Source organism: Microcaecilia unicolor, chromosome 11 (genome assembly GCF_901765095.1).
Source record: "Microcaecilia unicolor chromosome 11, aMicUni1.1, whole genome shotgun sequence".
Lineage (NCBI taxonomy): Eukaryota > Metazoa > Chordata > Amphibia > Gymnophiona > Siphonopidae > Microcaecilia > Microcaecilia unicolor.
Window position 1 is genome coordinate 120,964,444 of NC_044041.1, and position 19,769 is coordinate 120,984,212.

The following is a 19,769-nucleotide window of genomic DNA, read 5'->3' on the forward strand; positions in this document are numbered from 1 at the left end:
AGCTATGAAGAACTACATAAAGATAAGACTGCATTTTATGTGGTCACTATTTATTTGGTTATTTTAACCAGCTAAGTGCTGACTCCACCCGAAAACGCCCCCAAAATAGCCGACTTTGGCTTGAGTGCTAACTGGACATTTTCAATAGCACTATCTGGTTAAGTGCCACTGAAAATTTCCGGTTAACCCCGGACTGGTGATTTAGGGGTTACTTTTACTAAGGTGCACTGAAAAGTGGCCTGCGCTGGCATAGACGCGTGTATTGGACACGCACAGGTTCATTTTTCAGCACACCTGCAAAAAAGGCCTTTATTTTGGGGGGCCGAAAATGGACGTGCGGCAAAATGAAAATTGGCCCACGTCCATTTTGGGCCTAAGACCTTACTGCCACCCATTGACTTAACGGTAAGGTCTCATGAGTTAACCGGGAGGTAACTGTCAGTACGTGTACAATGCTGATTACCGCCCAATTAGTGCCGTACGCCGGAAAATCTCCAGCGTGCCTACTGGACACACATACAAAATGAAATTGCCACCCGGGCCACACGGTAGCCGGGTGGTAGTTCCAAATTGGTGCATGTTGGACGTGCGTAGGTGCCTACGCGGCTTAGTAGAAGGACCCCTTAAACGGCCAGGAGCTTTTCCTGGCCGTTTAAATCATTTTGAATATTGGGCCCAAAATAAATAAATAGAACAGACATTTAAATCACAAAAGATATACAATAGAATAAAGCACATAATAAAAACAGAAAAATATAATGTCAGAGTACAAAAAGGACAGTACATAAGACAAATTCCCAGATTCTGGTGCTTGGCTACCTTTTCTCTGATCATGTAGATGGCAGTAATGAAAGCCCTTTTCTGTGGGTAAAATACTGTTTTCCCTTCAGAAACGAGGGTTTTGATTAGTGTCCAGACAGTCCATGATGAAAGTATTGGTGGTGTTCAACGATGTGGGTACTTTGTGCCTTTGGGAGACCTGCCTGTATGGTTCATGTTTTGCAGTAGGTATTTAGCAGGTCTAGATTTGCATTCTCTCTGTCTCTCTCATTAAATGTTCATGACAGCTTCTGGTGGCTGACATCATTGTGGGTCTTCTTCTCACACTTTCTCCTCTTTTCCTCCCCTGTTTTTTTCTCAGATACATCCACTATGTCTTTGACCTGGGGAATGGCCCCTCCCTAATGAAAGGAAACTCTGACAAACCTGTGAATGACAACCACTGGCATAATGTAATTGTCTCTCGTGACACCAATAACGTCCACACACTCAAGATTGACTCCCGCACAGTCACTCAGCACTCCAATGGTGCCCGCAACCTGGACCTGAAAGGTAGGGTCCTTCCTTGAATCATTGCCTACCTGATGTAAGGTACTTTATGCAGAGAAAGGTAGATGTTTTCCTTGAACATCTGTCTCTTCTTGGGATTCTGAAGCATGGATATGGTTCTCTCTAATCATGCGGTGTGTGTCAGCTATGGAGTAAGAGAAAGCAAGGTCTGGCCGCAACTCTGCCCTGTGTCTTGCCATTCCTTTTTCATATTTTCTGCATCAGAGGGAAGGGGGCTCAAGCTTTCAAGTCCCTTCCTCAGGGAATGCCTCAAATGAACTAAGCAGCAGCTGCTATGAATCTAGACAGGCTTTGGGCAGGTAGAGACCTGGGTGATGAGGTGTTTCTCAGAGTTCGCTAACCAGTGTGTGTGATAGGAGCATAAAAGGCCAGGCTACATGTAGTGTTTATGGAAAGACAAGATGCAGACAGATTGATCATGGTTTGGCCTCTACTGCCCACTAGTGACTGGAGATGACAAATACATCCTTGGCTGCATAGATAAGTGCTGGTTGTGTGTTTGTCTGTGAACCCTGTATGTGTATTAACTGTATAGGTGCATTTATATATGCAGATGTCATCTCTGGCTCTAGTCTTTGGGCACAGGCTGAGCCAGCTCTGTGGGGTGCTGCACTTCAGACCCATTCTCTGGGAGTCACAGTCTTAATATGTTGTACCCTTTTCATCTCTCTGTCTTTGGTTTCTATCAGTTTATCCTTTTTTATCCCTCGCCATCCTCACCTTCCTCCCTCTGTGCTTCTCTTTCTTTATTCCCTGGGCCCTACGGCTTTTCCCTCATCCTATTCATGTTTGAAGCTTTCTCTCTCTTTCTGGCTGCCTTGGACTTTCTCTAACTCCTTTTGACTCTTTGGCTTTCTCAAGTTCTTTTTAGCTGCCTCTGACTTTCTCTGAAGACAAGCAGGATAGCAATACTCACAAATGGGTTGCAGTCCTCTGATGAAGCTCTGGCTGTAGTGATGTAGACAAAGCATAATCGCGGGCAGAGGTTCCTATGTCAGTGTCATCAGGCTGGACCACCTCTTTTCCACAGAGCCCAGGGGTTGAAAGTTTTCTAGTCACTCTGGGGGCAAGCCTGTAAACTAGGCATTAACATTTACATGTGTTTGCATCTCCTCTGTATAGGAAGGTTCTTCAGTTCTGTTTAAGGAAGTGACGCCTCAGAAACCTTCTTCCTAAATTTGGGAAAAGGCCTCCTGTATATGTGTCCTCCATTTTCTTAGTGGCAAAGACTTTACTAAAACTCAGAAGGGTAATTATGGTCTTTATAGATCCCTATCAGGGACGAATTGTGAAAAACATATCTGCCTAGGCATTAAAATCCTGCCCTGGCCCCTCATTCCCACCCCCCACCTAACTGTACTGCTCCCACATCTAGTTGCAAGCCCTCCTTTCCTCAGTTGCAGTGTTGCCAGGTACTCGGCCCCGAAACCCGCCCAAAAAGTTCACACCCCACCCCGCCATCATCAACCCCGCCCCCGCCGTCATCGACTCCGCCTCCTCCGTCATCGCCCCCCATTCTGTCATCGGCCCCGCCTCCTTCGTCATCGCCCCCGCCTCCTCCGTCATTGACCCCGCCCAAAACGTCACTAGCCCCGCCCCCAACGGTAGCCCCGCCCCCAAAGGCCCGAAAAACTGCACAAAAACCAACCCAAAAAAACCGCGACCCGCAGCGGGCAAAAATTTCCCACAGCGGGTCGCGGAAAACCGCCCAATTGGGCGGGAAAACCGCCCACTTGGCAACCTTGCTCAGTTGATGTAAACAAATCCTAGCAGCAGTGTGTCCCCTCCGGGTCTGCCCTCTTAAAGGCACAGAAGCTCATGAGCTACATAGTAACATAGTAAATGACGGCAGATATTGGTACCTGGCCCCTGGACTTCTATGTCTCAAATGCATGATTTTATATTTACTTGGCCTAAGCATAGTTGCTATGTATTTGTTCTTACTTTCAGTTTTTAAAAAAATCATCTATAATATTTATATACCTCAACTAGCACTACTACTACTACTACTACTACTACTACTTAACATTTCTAGAGCGCTACTAGGGTTACGCAGCGCTGTACAGATTAACATAAATTGACATAAAGGACAGTCCCTGCTTCAAGGAGCTTGGCCTGCAAACACTGTGCTTTTAAAAAGTACAGACAGAGATGTACTGCTTGTTCACATCAGTGGAGGCTCATTCTGTCCTCCACCCCTCCCCATAGGGCAATCCCCCTGCTCCCTACTTTTCAAGGCAGAGTTGATTCCCTGGGATAGTACCACTGAATATCTTTACAGACTGCTGCAACACTATCTGGATAGTGATGGGTTGGTCTGGTGGGGGGGGGGGGGGGGGGCACAGTCAGGGCGGAGACGAAAGTTATCCAAGTAGCAGCAGTTTTCAGGTGTTACTTAGGTTAGCAGTCACCATGGTATCTGGATATTCACCATGGTATCTGGGTACTGCTGCTGAAAATAAGTGTTCTTTGAAAACAAGATACTAGTCTTCACAAAACGCATCTCCTCTTCTCTAACAGTTGGCTTCTTCTAATACTAGCTTGGTACTAAATTGAGCCAATGCTATCAGTGTAAAATAATAGATGACTATAAATGGCTGCCAATAAAAGATAGAATATCTTTCAAGCTATGTACCTTCATTCACAATATTTTGATTGGTTCGGCCCCAATATACATGAACAGCCTCATTGAATTACCCTTACTTAATGCCTCTAAATCTTCTAGAGAACATCTTATCCTATCAAATTGTAAGAAAGTAACCTACAAAACAATCCATACTGCTAACTTTTCATATCAAGGCAATAAAATTTGGAACTCCTTACCTAAAATCATCAAATGCACCGATGATTATTTGTTATTCTGAAGTCTATTCAGAAACTCACTTCTTCAGTCTAGCCTTTAAGGAAATAAGCACTCTTCTCATGGCATTAATTTTTACCTCATCCCACCTCCCACTACTCCTGTCTAACTCAGTTAATCCTAGCCCTTACCTTTTTCCTCCATATTTCAATTATCTAGCTTAAATCACTAAGGGGATTGTTTACTAAAGCTTAGCTTGAGTTATCTGCAGCAGGGCCTATAGGAATAAAATGGGCCCTGCTGCAGATAACTCAAGCTAAGCTTTAGTAAACAGGGGGGTAAGTATTTAATTACATCTGCTCCTAACTCATGTTTTATTGGTCTAACATTATATGATATATTTTACTTTCTGTTAATATATTTTGAACATGTTTATGCTTTTCTAATTGTTATGAGTAGAGAGATGTGGTAGCCGTGTTAGTCCACTTCTAAAGCCAGTTAATAGAAATAGAATAAAATAAAACATAGAAAAGAAAATAAGATGATACCTTTTTTATTGGACTAACTTAATACATTTTTGGATTAGTTTTCAAAGGCTAATCAAAAAATGTATTTAGTCCAATAAAAAAGGTATTATCTTATTTTCTTTTCTATGTTTTATTTTATTCTATTTTTATTGACTGGCTGATTGTTATGTAAACCACATTGAACCCAAGTTCTACTCGGGCTAATGCGGGATATAAATATCATAAATAAAAATAAATGAAAGCGATAAAGACCTGTACGGTCCATCCAGTCTGCTCAACAAGATAACTCATTGCATAAAGTATGTTGTGAACTACATATGTATACTTGACCATGATTTAGAAACTCCTATATATGCTCTGTAGAACATTTTGGAAAGCTTGAAATCTTTGTTATACTGCTCCAAACTGAGCTTTGTCAGATGACATCATCCCTCTGTTCTCAGAGAATACCTGTTACAGGTAAGCAAATTTGCATTCTGTCAGTCTCAGATTTTCACTAGCTTTCTCTAGCTATCTTTGACACTCTGTCTCTTTGTAAATGTTTCTCTTGTTATTGGCCATTCTCTTTGTCTGCTTAGATGTCTTTGACTGCCTTATGTTCTCTGTATCTGACTTTATCTGACTGTCTTAGGTTTCATCTGGCAGTCTCTGTTTCATGCTCTCTCTGATTGTTTCTAGCTGTCTTATGAGCCGATGATCAGAAGCAAACGTGAGCGCTAGAGGCTATTAGCGTCAAACTATTGCCAGTGTTTGCTCCCACCCCATGATCAAAGCCCGCGAGTATGTGAAACAATGTGCTCACAGACTCTGACCGCAAGTTGCATGCAAGTACGTGCTAAACAGGGCATTAACTGTTCCTCCCTAGTGCTCAGTGGGCAGTGCTCCAAACATTGGCACTGCTCCTGCGGCAAACCCAGCTCAGAGCTGGCGTTAAGGTTTGCGGAGCATTGAGGAGGAATGTTGAGCCCTGCTCAGCAAGCATCTGCATGCTAACAGCCCCCCCCCCCCCCCCCCCCGCTAACTCCCCCAAAGCAAGTTTCCCTGGTGGCCCAGTGGCCTCCTTCCCTCCCACACCCTCTCACCAACACAGGGTCCAGTGGATCTCTAGCTCCCCTAAACTCCCCTCCCCAGACACCAAAAAAGCTGTCCCTGGTGGCCCAGTGGGCATCCCCACCCCTACCCGCCTAGGTAGTCTAGCGCCCCCAAAGCCCCCCTGTACCTTGCAATGTTAGAGGAAGGAGTAGCACTTCCTCCTCCTTCCAGCACCGCCTCCAAAATGGTGTCACCCTGCCATTCCCAGTGCAGGATGCACTGGGCAAGGCAGGGCACCACCAATTTGGAGGCGATCTGGAAAGAGGAGAGAGTGCTACTCCCTCCTCCGTCATTGCAAGGTACGGGAGGTTCGGGGGGGAGCCAGACCACCAGGGCGGGTGGGGATGGGGGATGTCCACTGGGACACCAGGGACAGCATTTTTAGGGTTAGAAGTCCACCAGACTTCCAGCCCCTCTGTGCTCCTGTGTCGGGTCAGGGGGCTGGGGGGCAGGGAGAAGGCCACTGGGCCACCAGAGAAATTTGACCTGGGAGGAGTTAGTGGGGTTGGAGGTCCACTGGCCATCCAGCCCCTTGGACTGATAATGTTTGACAGTTCTGGGCTTTTTGGTTTTTTTGACAGCCTGGACCCTTCAAATAACTTCTGCTGGAGGATTGTGCCTTGGGCATATGCCCGGACACAATCCTCCCGCAGAAGTACCCCAATGAGCAGAGCTAATAGTGCACCTAAATTTGCATGCTATTAGCTCTGATCCACTGTTTGGAACAGCGTGGGGAAATTGATCATCAACGTATTAGTCTTTCTGTGGCTGTCTTGGGATCTTAGGTTTTGTCTTTCATTTTTTTCCCTTGGTTTACACGTGTCTCTGCCTCTGTCTTTGTGTCTTCAATTTTCTCAGCTGCGTTTTCTCGGTTTCTCTCTCTCTCCTGGGATGCATAGCCCTGCTTTGACTCTTCCAGGGATGGGGGAGGGGGGAGGGATTTTGTAATGAAGTATTGAGCCAGAGAGTATCAGATATCAGGTGAGGTGCTGGGCTTCACAATTCACCCATGACCTCAAAGCTCTGGCTTCATACCCTTAACTCCTCATTAAGAAGTTGCAGGAGCTGACTAATGAAGGGAAGGTGTAGGGAGAAGAGAGCAGGTGTTAATGAACAGGGATGAGTCTCTAGAGACATGAGGTGACTGGGATCAGGAGAGGGCACAAGAAATGTGGAGCTGACTACAGCCAGAATCTGGCTTCTACTTATTCAGAGAAAACTTGGACAGCTGTGAGGATAATTCTTAGCACCTTCTGCTATCCTGGGGAGAATATAACAATTCCATTCTGAATGTGGACTGCTGAGAGATGTATGGGTTCTTCAACCTACCTCCAAAGACTTCCAGAGCTAGAGATGATACCATCCCCTCCCCTGCCAGGACATTTCAGGCAACCAACATTGAATATCTGGTTTCATTTTTCTTCGTGGCAACTTAACCGCTTGAACTGATATTCAGCACTAACCAGTTAAGTGCTTAGCAGTTAAAGATAGATAGGCCTGCTATTTATGCGGCCTGTTTTAACTGCTAGATATAGCCAGTTTGGCGCTGAATATCTGCGCCTAACCAGCTATGTCGCACGATTTAGTCGATTAGAGGCTAGCCGCTGACCACAAATATTCAGTGGAGATAACCAGTTATCTCCTAAACAATATCTATGGTTATGCACTAAAATGCTATTTAACCAACCAGGAGCCGTTCCTGGAAGGTTAAATAGTTTTGAATATCGGCCAGTCTGTCCCTAGAAGGCAACAAATTCTGTATTCCTGCACCTGTCCCCTCATTTCTCCAATCCTAGAAGTGACAGTCTCCATAGGAGGAGTGGAGGAGTGGCCTAATAATTAGAGCACAGGTCTTGACATCCAGAGATGCCTGGCTTAAATCCCACTACTTACTGCTCCTTGTGATCCTGGGCAAGTCACCTAAGCCTCCATTGCCTCAGGTGCAAATTTAGATTGTGAGCCCTCCTGGGACAGGGAAATACCCAATGTACCTGAATGTAACTGACCTTGAGCTACTACTGAAAAAGGTGTGAGCAAAAATCTAAATAAGTAAATATCCCTGTCTCCACCCCCTGAATCCTCCAGCCCTAGAGGTGAAATTTCAGCTCTGTATCCCTGGACCCATGCCCTGAAGTCCTAGATATGAAGCATTAGCATCATATCTGTGCTATTTGAATGTTCTATTATGTTGTTTATTGGGTGTTTCATTGGTATTATGCTGACGTTGTATTATATGTCTGTTATTTGAATATTCTGTCTATTATGGTATTTGTAATATACTGACATTATATTTCTAAGGTTACTTCATTTATTATATTTGCTCATTTGACTATTGTTATGCTGTCAACAAAATTGAAAGTTTTATTTTAAACTGGACCTGCTGTACACTGCCTTGGGTGAAATCTGTTCATAAAAGCAGTTAATAAATCCCAATAAATAAAAATAAAGGTGACAGGCTGTGTATCCCTGCACAACTTCTGAGCTCTCCAGTCCTACAGGTGACAGATTCTGTATCGCTGTGCCCATCCCCTGAGCTGTCCAGTCCAGGGGCATAGCCAGACCTCGATGGTACCTTGGCTGGCGGGGGTCCCCAACCCTGCTAGCTGAAGCGTTTCTCCTGCGCTAGTCTTGCCTGTCCTGTTTTCAGTCGCGCCATGCATGTTCGTTTTAATGAAACTGAGCATTGCGGTGTTGCGCATGCTCAGTTTCACTAAAATGAGTTTGCACAGCTTGACTGAGAAAAGCAGAGTAGGCAATGCAGCGAGACTACTACTACTACTTAACATTTCTAAAGCGCTACTAGGGTTATGCAGCGCTGTACAGTTTAACAAAGAAGGATAGTCCCTGCTCACAGGAGCTTACAATCTAATGGACAACATGTGCAGTCAATTGGGTAAGTCTAGATTTCCTGGATAGAGGTAAAATGATTAGGTGCCGAAGGTGACATTGAAGAGATGGGCTTTGAGTAAGGATTTGAAGATGGGCAGGGAGGGGGCTCTGGGTATGGGCTCAGGGAGTTTGTTCCAAGCATAGGGAGAGGCAAGGCAGAAAGGGCAGAAACGGGAGTTGGCGATGGTGGAGAAGGGAGCAGAGAGGAGGGATTTGTCCTGTGAGCGGAGACCAGCACGGGACCCCCGCCAGCTAAAACAGGAGCCCTAGTGCCAATTTGGGGGAAGGGGCTCAGGCCCCCATGACCCTCGTAGCTACGCCATTGCTCCAGTCCTAGAGGTAACAGGCTCTGTGTCCATCCCCCGAGCCCTCCAGTCCTTGTATTCAGAGAGAGCTCTTTCTGTGATTTATCCACTGGAAGGTCGAGACGTGACCTGTTTGCTGCTGTTGTCTCTTGGTGGAGCGAGACCATTTCAGTATGCCTGGCTTTAAGCCCTCGGATTTTCAGAGTATGAGTAGGGTGAGGAGAAAATCTTTTCTCTGTTCATTGTGCACCCTGGTGGGAAAAAATTTAGATCATTTAATTTTTAAACTTAATGCTCAGGGTCTTGTTCTTGTACTGAAGGAAGCCAAGAGAATGACCACATTGAAGATCTGGGGCAATTTGGCAATGTGATACACTATGCACACTACCTAAGAGGTCCAGAGTACTTTCTAGGACTCAAGAATACTCAGAAACACACACACACATTAATCTATGCACAGACACTCACACACACATATAATATGCCAATCTATGTACACACACACACATATGAAGAAAATCACACAGCCCTATGTACAGATTGGTACAAATATTCACTCCCAGGGAGCTTCACATCTTTACATCCTCAGAACAGACAGGCTTCCGCCATCCCACCCCTTTTACTGTACTTAATATGCAGGTCTCTGCTATTTCAACAGTTCTGCCCTGAGCTCCTGGGGTCTGCAGAGTGGAAGAAAGGAATGGACAGACTGATAGAAAAAGTGCTCAATACACAAGTGTCCTTAAAATGCAGAGCTAAGGATGGACAGGGTTCAGAATCCAGATTATCTGTACAAACTGGGACCCTAGCACCACCTGTTCTGCAAAATATTTAAAGACAAGAGACGTAGCCCTCATAAACTGATTGCACAACAATGCTGAGGGAGTTTTATAATGATCCAGAGATGAACAGATGGGTCCTCTCTCTCTATCTCTCTGTCTCTAAAAACGGAATTAAAATTCATCTGATGCACTCTGAGGTCACAGGGAGACTGGAAGTCAGGTGCTGAATAGCAAAGAGTACCCCAGCACCATTAAGAAGACAGGTGGGCAGTGATGAGAGCACTGAGTGACAGGGAGGAGGCTGGATACTCCAGGGGCCTAAAATGCAGTGGGAGACTCCAATAACACCTTAGCATCTCCCTCGTGGATATTACAGTCTCGGGTAGAGGTGTATCTGATTTACAGGAACAAGCAAGAGGAAGGGAAAGGGTGTGCTTAGATTGCAAAAGAGTCCTTCTTCCTCTGCACAAGAAATTGTCCAGTTTGGTTTCTTAAGTGCTTCTCTGGGTTCTGTTGATCCAGGCTGTGGAAGGGTGGGGCTTAGTACTTGCTCCTAACCTTGAATGTCCTGCACTCTCCTCTCCATGCTGACGGGTTCTGTTCCTCTAGGAGCAGGACTGTACCAAGCTACAATTGCACCCTTGTAAAGCTCCCGGCCACAGGGTGACTGAACTGCAGCCCTCGGCTGGCCGGGGTCTCACTTGGCAGTCTCTTCGGAGTTCCCTTGGCACCCAAGCCAAGCCACATATTGCACTTGATCAGGTAAACTGCTCAGCCACCGGCAGTTCCCACCAAAGCAGTTCAAAAACAACTTGTGGTAAATCCCTGGTAACTCAAACAAGCACAGCACAGAAGCAAACAGTTCCAAACAAGGGGGTTTCCTTTATCTTCCCCCTCCCTTCAGGTTAACTTCAGCAAGCACAGCACAAAAACAGACAGTTCAAAACACAAAGGATCTTCCTTTATCTTCCCCGCCTCAGAGTATTATTCAACTCAGCCTTCTTGTGGCTCGCTGGCACTTGGCATCAAGACAGTCTGTTTAAAAAAAAAAAAAAACCACCCTTCCTGCTCTCTACCTAGCTTCAGGCTCCTGAGCAGGACTCTGTGTAGTCTTGCTTAGTCCCTTGCAGGCACCCACCTCATTATCTGGGGCTCCTGCCTTACTCAGGGTGACTGCTCGGGCATGCCTTCCTTTGGCTGGAAATCCTCTCCAGTCCAGGGTGTCCCAGTCACCCCTCTGATCCACGGGCCATGACCCCTCGCACTCCCCTGGAACTTCACCTGGGATTCTCCAGCTTTCACATCTATGCAAATGAGCCAATCAAAAATGCAAATTCAGTTTATTAGACTTTACCCCCGTCTTGTGGAACTCACTTCTTTCCAAGTATCCTTCACTCACCAATCCAATGACTGAGCCCCTTTACTTTGAGAGACCGGGGCCTCAGTGTAAAACAGCCACCACCCCTGGATAGGACTTCTTCACTCACCTTGACCTTACAGTCCTATCCTCCACCCCCCGGCTGTTAGTTCTGTCTCATTAGCAATTGTTCATAACAATAGTACACAGTTCCTGGTCCCCCCACTAGGTAAGTACCTCTTTGGGTTTGGAGGAAACCTTCTCCTAACCCTTCTCTTGAGCTGTCCTTCAGCAGGTTTCTTTCTTCCCTTTCTCCCTGCTGGTACTCCTCAGGCTCTGGGCATTGCAGGTCCCCCCCTCCCCCCCATCTTCTCTCCTCTCTTAGCTTAAAGGGTGCTTTTTATAGGATGACCAATAATCCACCCCACCTCTCTAGGTCTCTCCCCCCTGCTTCCAGAAAAGGTCCACACCAAGAACTCTCTCCCACTTCTACTGAGAGAGTTCCCCCTGGCAGCCTCTCTAGGGAAAGACAGGTCCTATACCACGAGCACCCCCTAGCCGTCCCTTCTGGTCACTACAATGGTCTATCCTCTTTGGCTCCCTCTAGTGGCCAGATCAGGGTATTTTCATGTTTCGGGTTGGAGAGTGCCATCTAGCGGCCTCCTCAGGGTAAGGCAACCACTGTGTTTATCACACCCTGTGTAACTCGCCCACTGGCATCTCCCCGCCCCACCTGCTTCATCATCACCAATGAGAGGAGATTGTGGGCTGGGAGCTATTTTTGTGCCCCTCATTCGCACAGCCTTTCATATCACGCTGCCTGGGAGTTTGGGGCTGTGAGAGGACGAGGTTCAGGACCAATCACAGGGAAAGGAGATAGAGATGGGGATCACCTAGAGAAGGGTCGGAGTTCCTATGCTGGGACTGTGTTTGGGGAGGGGGGGTTGCCCCTGCTATGCCACGTTCAGGGCCGGCGTTAGGGGTGGGCAAACAGGGCAACTGCCCTGAGCTCCATGATACTGGGGGGGTCCCAAACCTACCTGTTGAAAGAGGGACAGCCTGTAAGTAAGCTTTGGGGCCCTCTCCCTAGCATGTGCCCTGGGCCCCATCATGTCTAGCACCAGCCCTGTACAGACTGTAGATGATCAGAAAACATTGAGTTAGGAGGTGCTCCAGATTTAGACTATTTATTTTACATAGTGAGGTCAGTTTGTAGCTGGATGTTTGACAAATAATTTGAAATGTCTAATCCCCCCCCCCCCCAGCCACAGGGGTCTCCCTTTCCCTGCAGCCCCATCCTCTCACACCAGCACACCTCTGCCTCCCTGCAGCCCCATCCTCTCACATCAGCACACCTCTGCCTTCCCTAAATCCAGCATTGCTCGCTACCTTCCTTCCTGTAGGTCCAGGATTGCTGCCTCTTCCTTCTCCTTCCCCCGCTGCCTCTGCAGTGCTTGCAGCTTACATTTTCAGGCCGTCCACGATTCACACAGGCACTCCGGGGCCTTCCCAGTCTGCCGCATCTGGCCCTCTCTGATGCAACTTCTTGTTGTGAGGGCGGGAAAAAAACCAGGACCCCTTATATAGTTTCAAAATACTTTGCATAAACATTTTAGTGTGACCTTTGAAAATACATTAGTTCAACCTTTATTAGGAAACTCCCTTAGCAAATGCTTTATATTTATTATTTATGACATTTTTACCCCACATTAGCCCGAGAGTGACTCAGGTTCAATGTGGCTTACATAACAAACAATTAAATGAATGATACGTATAAAAAAATTACATAAACAGATTATAAAGTACAATAAATAATGCTATATATTGGCTTTGTATAACATATGTGGTGAATTAACTTGGATGCAACTGTTCTTAAGGGTAGATGGATAGAGAAGAAGATTAAATCATAATTAAGTTTGTAAACAAAGAAGTGAAGAATAAATATGGGTATAATTAAGGCTAGATAGGATTAGGGAGGAAAGAAGAAGTGAAATTAATTGTATGAATGGATAATGTTCAAATAGAATTCTTTGTTTTCTGAAAGGCTAAATTGAAAAAAATGAGTTTTCAGTAGGTTTCTGAAGGGCAGGTAATCATCTGTGCATTTAATTATTTTTGGTAGAGAATTCCAAATTTTAGTGCCTTGATATGAGAAACTGGCATTGAGAATTGTTTTATAGATCACATTCCTACAAATAAGAGTGGACTAACACGGCTACCACACTCCTCTACAAATAGGAAAATGCAGAATGAGATATTCTCTGGATGATGATATGGCATTACCTGGGGGTAATTCAATGAGATTGTCCATATATGATGGACCAAAACCATATAGAATTTGGTGAATAAAAACAGAGAACGTGAAAGAGATTCTATCTTTTATTGGTAACCAATGTAGGTTATATAGGAGTTGCTTTTTCAAAGTGGGGTGATCCACATATGATGCACACAGCAGTATTTTGAACAGTTTGTAATTTTTTGATAAGGCTGCTTTTTATTCCTGCATCAATGGAGTTGCAGGAGTCGAATTTTGCTAGTACTAGAGATTGAACCAAAGTACGAAAGACTGATTTAGTAAAAAAAAGGTCTTAATATCCTAATAAATAAATAAATATCTTTAGTTTCCAAAGTGAATTAAAGACACTTGAGACCACCTTATAAACTTGAGTTTCAAGGGTAAGGAATTGATCAGTCATGATTCCTAATATTTTCATTGATGAGTCAAGGGCATAAGTGATATTCTCTAATGTAAAATGTTAAGATTTATAGGGTGGTGAGAGTTAGTTACTATTAGAGTATTCAGTTTTAATTTAAAATTAGATGCCCAAGATTCCATTAATTTGATGCCTAATTTGATCGCGTTCATTATTTCATATAATTCTTTAGAGAATGGGATATAAATGGTGACAACATTGGCTAATCCTATGTAGCCTTAATTATACCCATATTTATTCTTCACTTCTTTGTTTACAACTTTAAATATCCCTAACTACTCCCTCCCTATTTCAGATAGCCTAAAACTACGTGGCGTCACAATTGGTCGGAACGTGTCCCTCGAAACCCAAGTAAATTGTACCACAAAGAAAATGTTCTATTCAATGTGGAAACTTAAACGTATAAAACTTCTCTTTCCTCGAGATGCTTTCCGCAACTTAGTACAATTAATAGTATTTAGATTACTGCAACGGTATCTATGTAGGTTGTAAGGAACAATTAATCAAGAAACTTCAGACAGCACTGAATACAGCAGCAAGACTGATCTTTGGTAAATCAAAATTTGAATCTGCCAAACCCTTCCAAGAAAAATTACACTGGCTTCCCATCAAGGAACGTATTGCCTTTAAAACTTGTACCTTGATTCATAGGATCATTTACGGTGAAGTTCCTGGATACATGCTAAATCTAATAGATCTACCAACCAGAAATAGTTACAAATTTCCCCGGTCCTATTTAATCTTACATTAATCTTACATTATCCAGATGACAATGGCCTCAAGTACAAATCTACATACGCATCAAGCTTTTCCTTCATTGGAACACAGCTTTGGAATGCACTGCCTAAATTCTTAAAATCAACTCAGGACCATCTAAACTTCAGGAAATTATTGAAGACCATCTTGTTCAAGAAGGCTTACCTTCCAGACGTAACTTAGTCTACTTCTTCTTTGTTACAGCAAAATTTATGGACCTTAATGTTCTTTTATTATCTTCTATTGTCTTTGTTGGTTTATATGATATGTTCACGATTAATATTTTGCTATGACATTGTCTAATGATATTTTACTGTACTGTAGCCTACCCATGATATTGTGTAAGCCACATTGAGCCTGCAACTAGTGGGAAAATGTGGGGTATAAATGTGTTAAATAAATAAATAAATAAAATAAATGAAAGACTATTTATTTCTAGTAGATTACCTAGAGGGATCATCATGATATTGAACAGGATGGGGACAGAGGAGAACCTTGAGGTACACCTTATTATGTCACAAAATTTCATCGCAACTTTATCTTCTTTGATAAACACCATTTCGCTAAACCAGATCTTAATGGTCACTTCCTGAATGATGTTGATTTTGAAAACGGATAATCCAGTTTTTACAGCATCACCTATCCATAATAGAAATCATTTTTTCATAATAGTACATTTGTTTTTGGTTTATTTGGAAAAATATTGGGTCCCGCTTTTTCCAGACCCCATGTATATTTGTGTATTTGGTTAGTCGGGAGCACACATATGGTAGCCATAGGGCTGTTGTACGTTCATGTGTCTAAATGCCAAAGATACGCATATTATATGTAAGATATGCACCTTTCTTTAAATTAGTCACCTTATTTTCTAACTCATAGTAACATAGTAAACGACGGCAGATAAAGACCTGAACAGTCCATCCAGTCTGCCCAACAAGATTAACTCATTTTACATGGTATGTGATACTTTATATGTATACACGAGTTTGATTTGTCATTGCCATCCTCAGGGCACAGACCGTAGAAGTCTGCCCAGCACTGTTCTTGTACTAAAAGTTCTGAAGTTAACGTCGAAGCCCTTTAAAATTTACACTCCAGCCCATCCATATCTATTCAGTCACGATCATAATGACTGTGTAAATGTTAGTTCCAACTTTATAGAATTATGCCCATAGTGCAGCGGCAGTCACACATGATATTTAGAGGCAGTATCTGGTTAAATGCTACTGAATATCTTATTGGGAGCCGGTCGGCAAGATTTAACCGGAAGGAACTGCTTCTGCCCGGTTAATTCCTACAGAATAGTGGTTCCATCACTTCTACCTTTATTGGTCTCTGCCTCTAGAACAGTGTTTTCCAAGTCCGATCCTGGAGTACCTCTTACCAGTCAGGTTTTCAGGATATCCACAATGAATATGTATGAAAGAGATTTGCATATAACAGAGGCAGTGTATGCAAATCAATTTCATGCATATTCATTGTGGATATCCTGAAAACCTGACTGGCAAGGGGTACTCCAGGACCGGACTTGGGAAACACTGCTCTAGAACACCCCAAACACACGCCTTCTATTCTACATATACAGTTGGATGTGTGGAGGCTAATTCTATAACATGTTGTCTATATGTGAAGGCCATGTCTATTTGGTCTATTTCCAACCTACAAAATATTAGTGGCAAAATGACAGAAATTGCACCGAGACTGAAGCAGTGGACATTTAGAGGGGCATAATCGAACGCAAACGCCCATGTGTAAGAACGTCCATCTCCGAGAACGGGTCCGTGAAGGGGTGGGGCGAATTGTATTTTCGAAAAAGATGGACGTTTATCTTTAGTTTCGCAAATATGGTTTGTGCCAGGGAAATGCATTGCATGTGGGTGTTTTTGAGATGTGGGCGTTTGTTTGAGCTGGGCGTTTTCGTTTTTCAGTGATAATCAAAACCGAAGCGTCCCAGCTCAAAAACGACCAAATCCAAGGCTTTGGGTCGTGGGAGGGGCCAGGATTCGTAGTGCACTGGTCCCCCTCATATGCCAGGACACCAACCGGGCACCCTAGGGGGCACTTTTAAAAAATAGGAAAAAACATTAAATTACCTCCCAGGTGCATAGCTCCTTTACCTTGGGTGCTGAGACCCCCAAAACCCACTCCCCACAACTCAACACCATTACCATAGCACTTAATGGTGAAGTGGAGCACCTACATGTGGGTACAGTGGGTTTTGGGGGGGGGGGGTTAGAGGGCTCCCATTTACCACCACAAGTGTTACAGGTAGGGGGGATGGGCCTGGGTCCGCCTGCCTGAAGTACACTGCATTACCCACTAAATGTGCTCCAGGGACAGGACTTGTTGCTGCTGTATAACCTTGGTACAACAGTTCACACCGTAAGACTAATCTCGCTGAAAATGTCCTTTATTTCAATAACCGCGTTTACTCACAGTTAACTGCAGATCAGAGGTTGTGCCCCACTGGCAACGAGTCTCCCTGGTACTAAGATTAGCAGTAGCTCAAAGCTGGCAGAATGGTGTACAATACCCTCTTTCAGCAACATTCTAGGTAAGAACTAAGTTCTGTAACGTGGCTAACACACGAAAGGGATCTAAAACGGACTTACAAAAATGGCCACTACCTCGTGGACTACTGGAAACAAAACAGGGCACACTCTGACCCAGTAAGCAGGGGAAAATCACCATGGGAGAAGAGCCTACCAACTACCAGCATCGTGAGACTGTAACACAAGCTAGTGAAATCACGGAGCCCAATACCCTACACCCACCACAATGCAATGCTGATGTGACCCTGCAGTGCACCCGAGAGCCACATCTGACCCAGGGAAAGGCTGTGAGAGGATCGAACACATTCTGCTGTCATGGAGGTGGGTACGGAATTTGAGGGTGGCATAGAGGCTGGGAAATAAGGTTTTTGCAAGTGGGTTTTTTTTGGTGGGAGGGAGTTAGTGATCACTGGGGGAGTCAGGGGAGGTCATCCTCGATTCCCTCCAGTGGTCATCTAGTCATTTAGGGCACTTTCTTGGGACCTGTTCGTGAGAAAAAAGGGTCCAAAAAAATTGTCCCAAATTCTCGCTAAAAACGCCTTTCTTTTTTCCATTATCGGCCGAGCGTGCCCATCTCTGTTTGGCTGATAACCACGCCCCAGTCCCACCTTCACCACGCCTCCGACACGCCCCCATCAACTTTATTCGTTCCCGCGATGGAGTGCAGTTGAAGACGACCAAAATTGGCTTTCAATTATACCGATTTGGCAGCCCACGGGAAACGGACGCCCATCTCCCGAACATGGGCATTTTTCTCCTTTCGAAAATAAGCAGGTTAGTCTACTCGGGAGCAGGTACAAATGTTCATATGTAAAGTACACTCGCTCTCCACTCTTGAACACACCTGCAGGTGGCTCATGTAAAAGTACACATTTTCTTGGCACAGTGCATACTTTTACTTGCATAACCCTTAGGGCAGTGGTTCCCAAACCTAGTCCTGGTGGCACCCCAGCCGGTCAGGTTTTCAGGATATCCACAATGAATATGTATGAGAGAGACAGCGTAGTTCCTATGTCAGCTGCCACCCAGGGTGGATCGCTGCTCCTCAACCCCCTCCCCGGCTCATCACCCCCCCCCCCCCCCCCCCCCCCCCGGCGCATCACCTCCACTCTCCCAGCGCATCACCTCCTGAGGGTACAGGGAGCAGCCACGTGGCTGTCGACTCCACCGGTTCCCTGCCCTGGAACAGGAAGTAACGTCAGAGGGAGCAGGGAACCGGCGGAGCCGACAGCCTCGCAGCTGCTCCCTGCACCCCCTTGCAGCGTGCGCCCAGGGCGGACCGCCATATATATAATCTAGCCCTTACTGTTAAATTGGGCATGCAAATTTATAGAATTAGGGAGTATATGTCTAATGCCAGCATTTTTGGAAACAGAAGGCATTTGTGCATGTGGTGCTATTCTAAACATTTTGAAAATTGAGCTCACTGAGGGCCCCTTTTACCAAGCTGCGGCAAAAGGGGGCCGGTGCTGGCATCGGCATGTGTTTTACATGCTCACTGAGGCCCCCTTTTACTGCAGCTGGTAAAAGGGAAGTCTCGCTTTCCTACAAGAAATGGCCGGGAGGCAAGTAAAGTACTTGCCGTGCGGCCATTTGAGAGGGAGCCCTTACAGCTACCCATTGAGGTGGTGGCAAGGGCTCCTGCTTTATCCTGGCAGTAACCAGGAGCGCATGGCACTGCCGATTACTGCCAGGTACACTCCGGCACTACAAAGATAAATAAATTTTTGTAGCGTCGGAAATGACAGCACGCTAGAGATGGGAAGTACCGTGGTAGCCCGGCGGTACTTCCTGTATAGCGAGCTGTAAGCCAGCGTTGGATTTACCGCTGCTTAGTAAAAGGAGCCCTGAGTTTGGTGAAAGGTTTTGCATCTTCCCTTCTTTACCCTTCTTCAGTAGCTTCTTCCGTCCGCCCCCAGCCTTCCTCTCTTCTGGGCTGCCTTTCTACCTGATTGAGTTTGGAACATTCTGTTGCAGTTTGTTGAGCAGCAGTTAGCCTCAGCAAGTGGGATTCTCTCATCAATGATCAATATCTGACTAGTGCCTTACAGTAAAGTAACCTGGCGTTCAGCATTATTAGTGGCGTCGGACTCCTGAGGCAGGCCACAGGTGGCCGAAACATAGACCCGTGTCGAGTCACACCTTGCCCTGAATTAAAGCTTTTATGTCAATATTTACTGACTGTATGGTGTTTCATTGTCATCTTCACTGTGCTTTGTCTGCTGTTTGAATTCTGCTCCCCATAGAGTGAAGGTTAGACACAGTCAGCCTTCCAAATTTCTCCTTCTGAGTTAGAATAGAGGAGGGGGCAGAGACCCTCCCACAGGACTAATAATCTCCATAAACATTTAGCGGTCGATATTCAAAATGATTTAATGGGCCAGAAATGGCTTGTGTGAAGTTATCCTCTGATATTCAGCAGCACTGAATCAGACCGCTAAAATGAAAGCCGGCTATTTTGTGGCAGTCCAAGGGTGGAGTCAGCACTTAACTGCCTAAGTTAAGCAGCCAAATTGGAACGCATGAAAGTCAGTCCTGTCTTTATGCAGTGTCACTTAGATGGTCAAGAGCGGAACATGGCACTTAACAGCGTAAGAGAGCCGGCAGCATAAACACAGTACAGCATTGAATATCCAAGAATAACT

At 45.1% G+C, this 19,769-nt stretch overlaps 1 protein-coding gene across 24 annotated transcripts in view; it reads left to right on the forward strand.

Moving 5' to 3' along the window:
- Positions 1-19,769, forward strand: part of NRXN2 (neurexin 2) — a 1,346,335-nt gene that overhangs the window by 482,185 nt on the left and 844,381 nt on the right. For all 24 annotated transcript variants that reach the window (XM_030218496.1, XM_030218492.1, XM_030218493.1 and 21 more), the window contains one exon: positions 1,142-1,332. In XM_030218496.1, the coding sequence (XP_030074356.1) occupies positions 1,142-1,332 (191 nt within the window). The remainder of the gene's footprint in view (positions 1-1,141; positions 1,333-19,769) is intronic.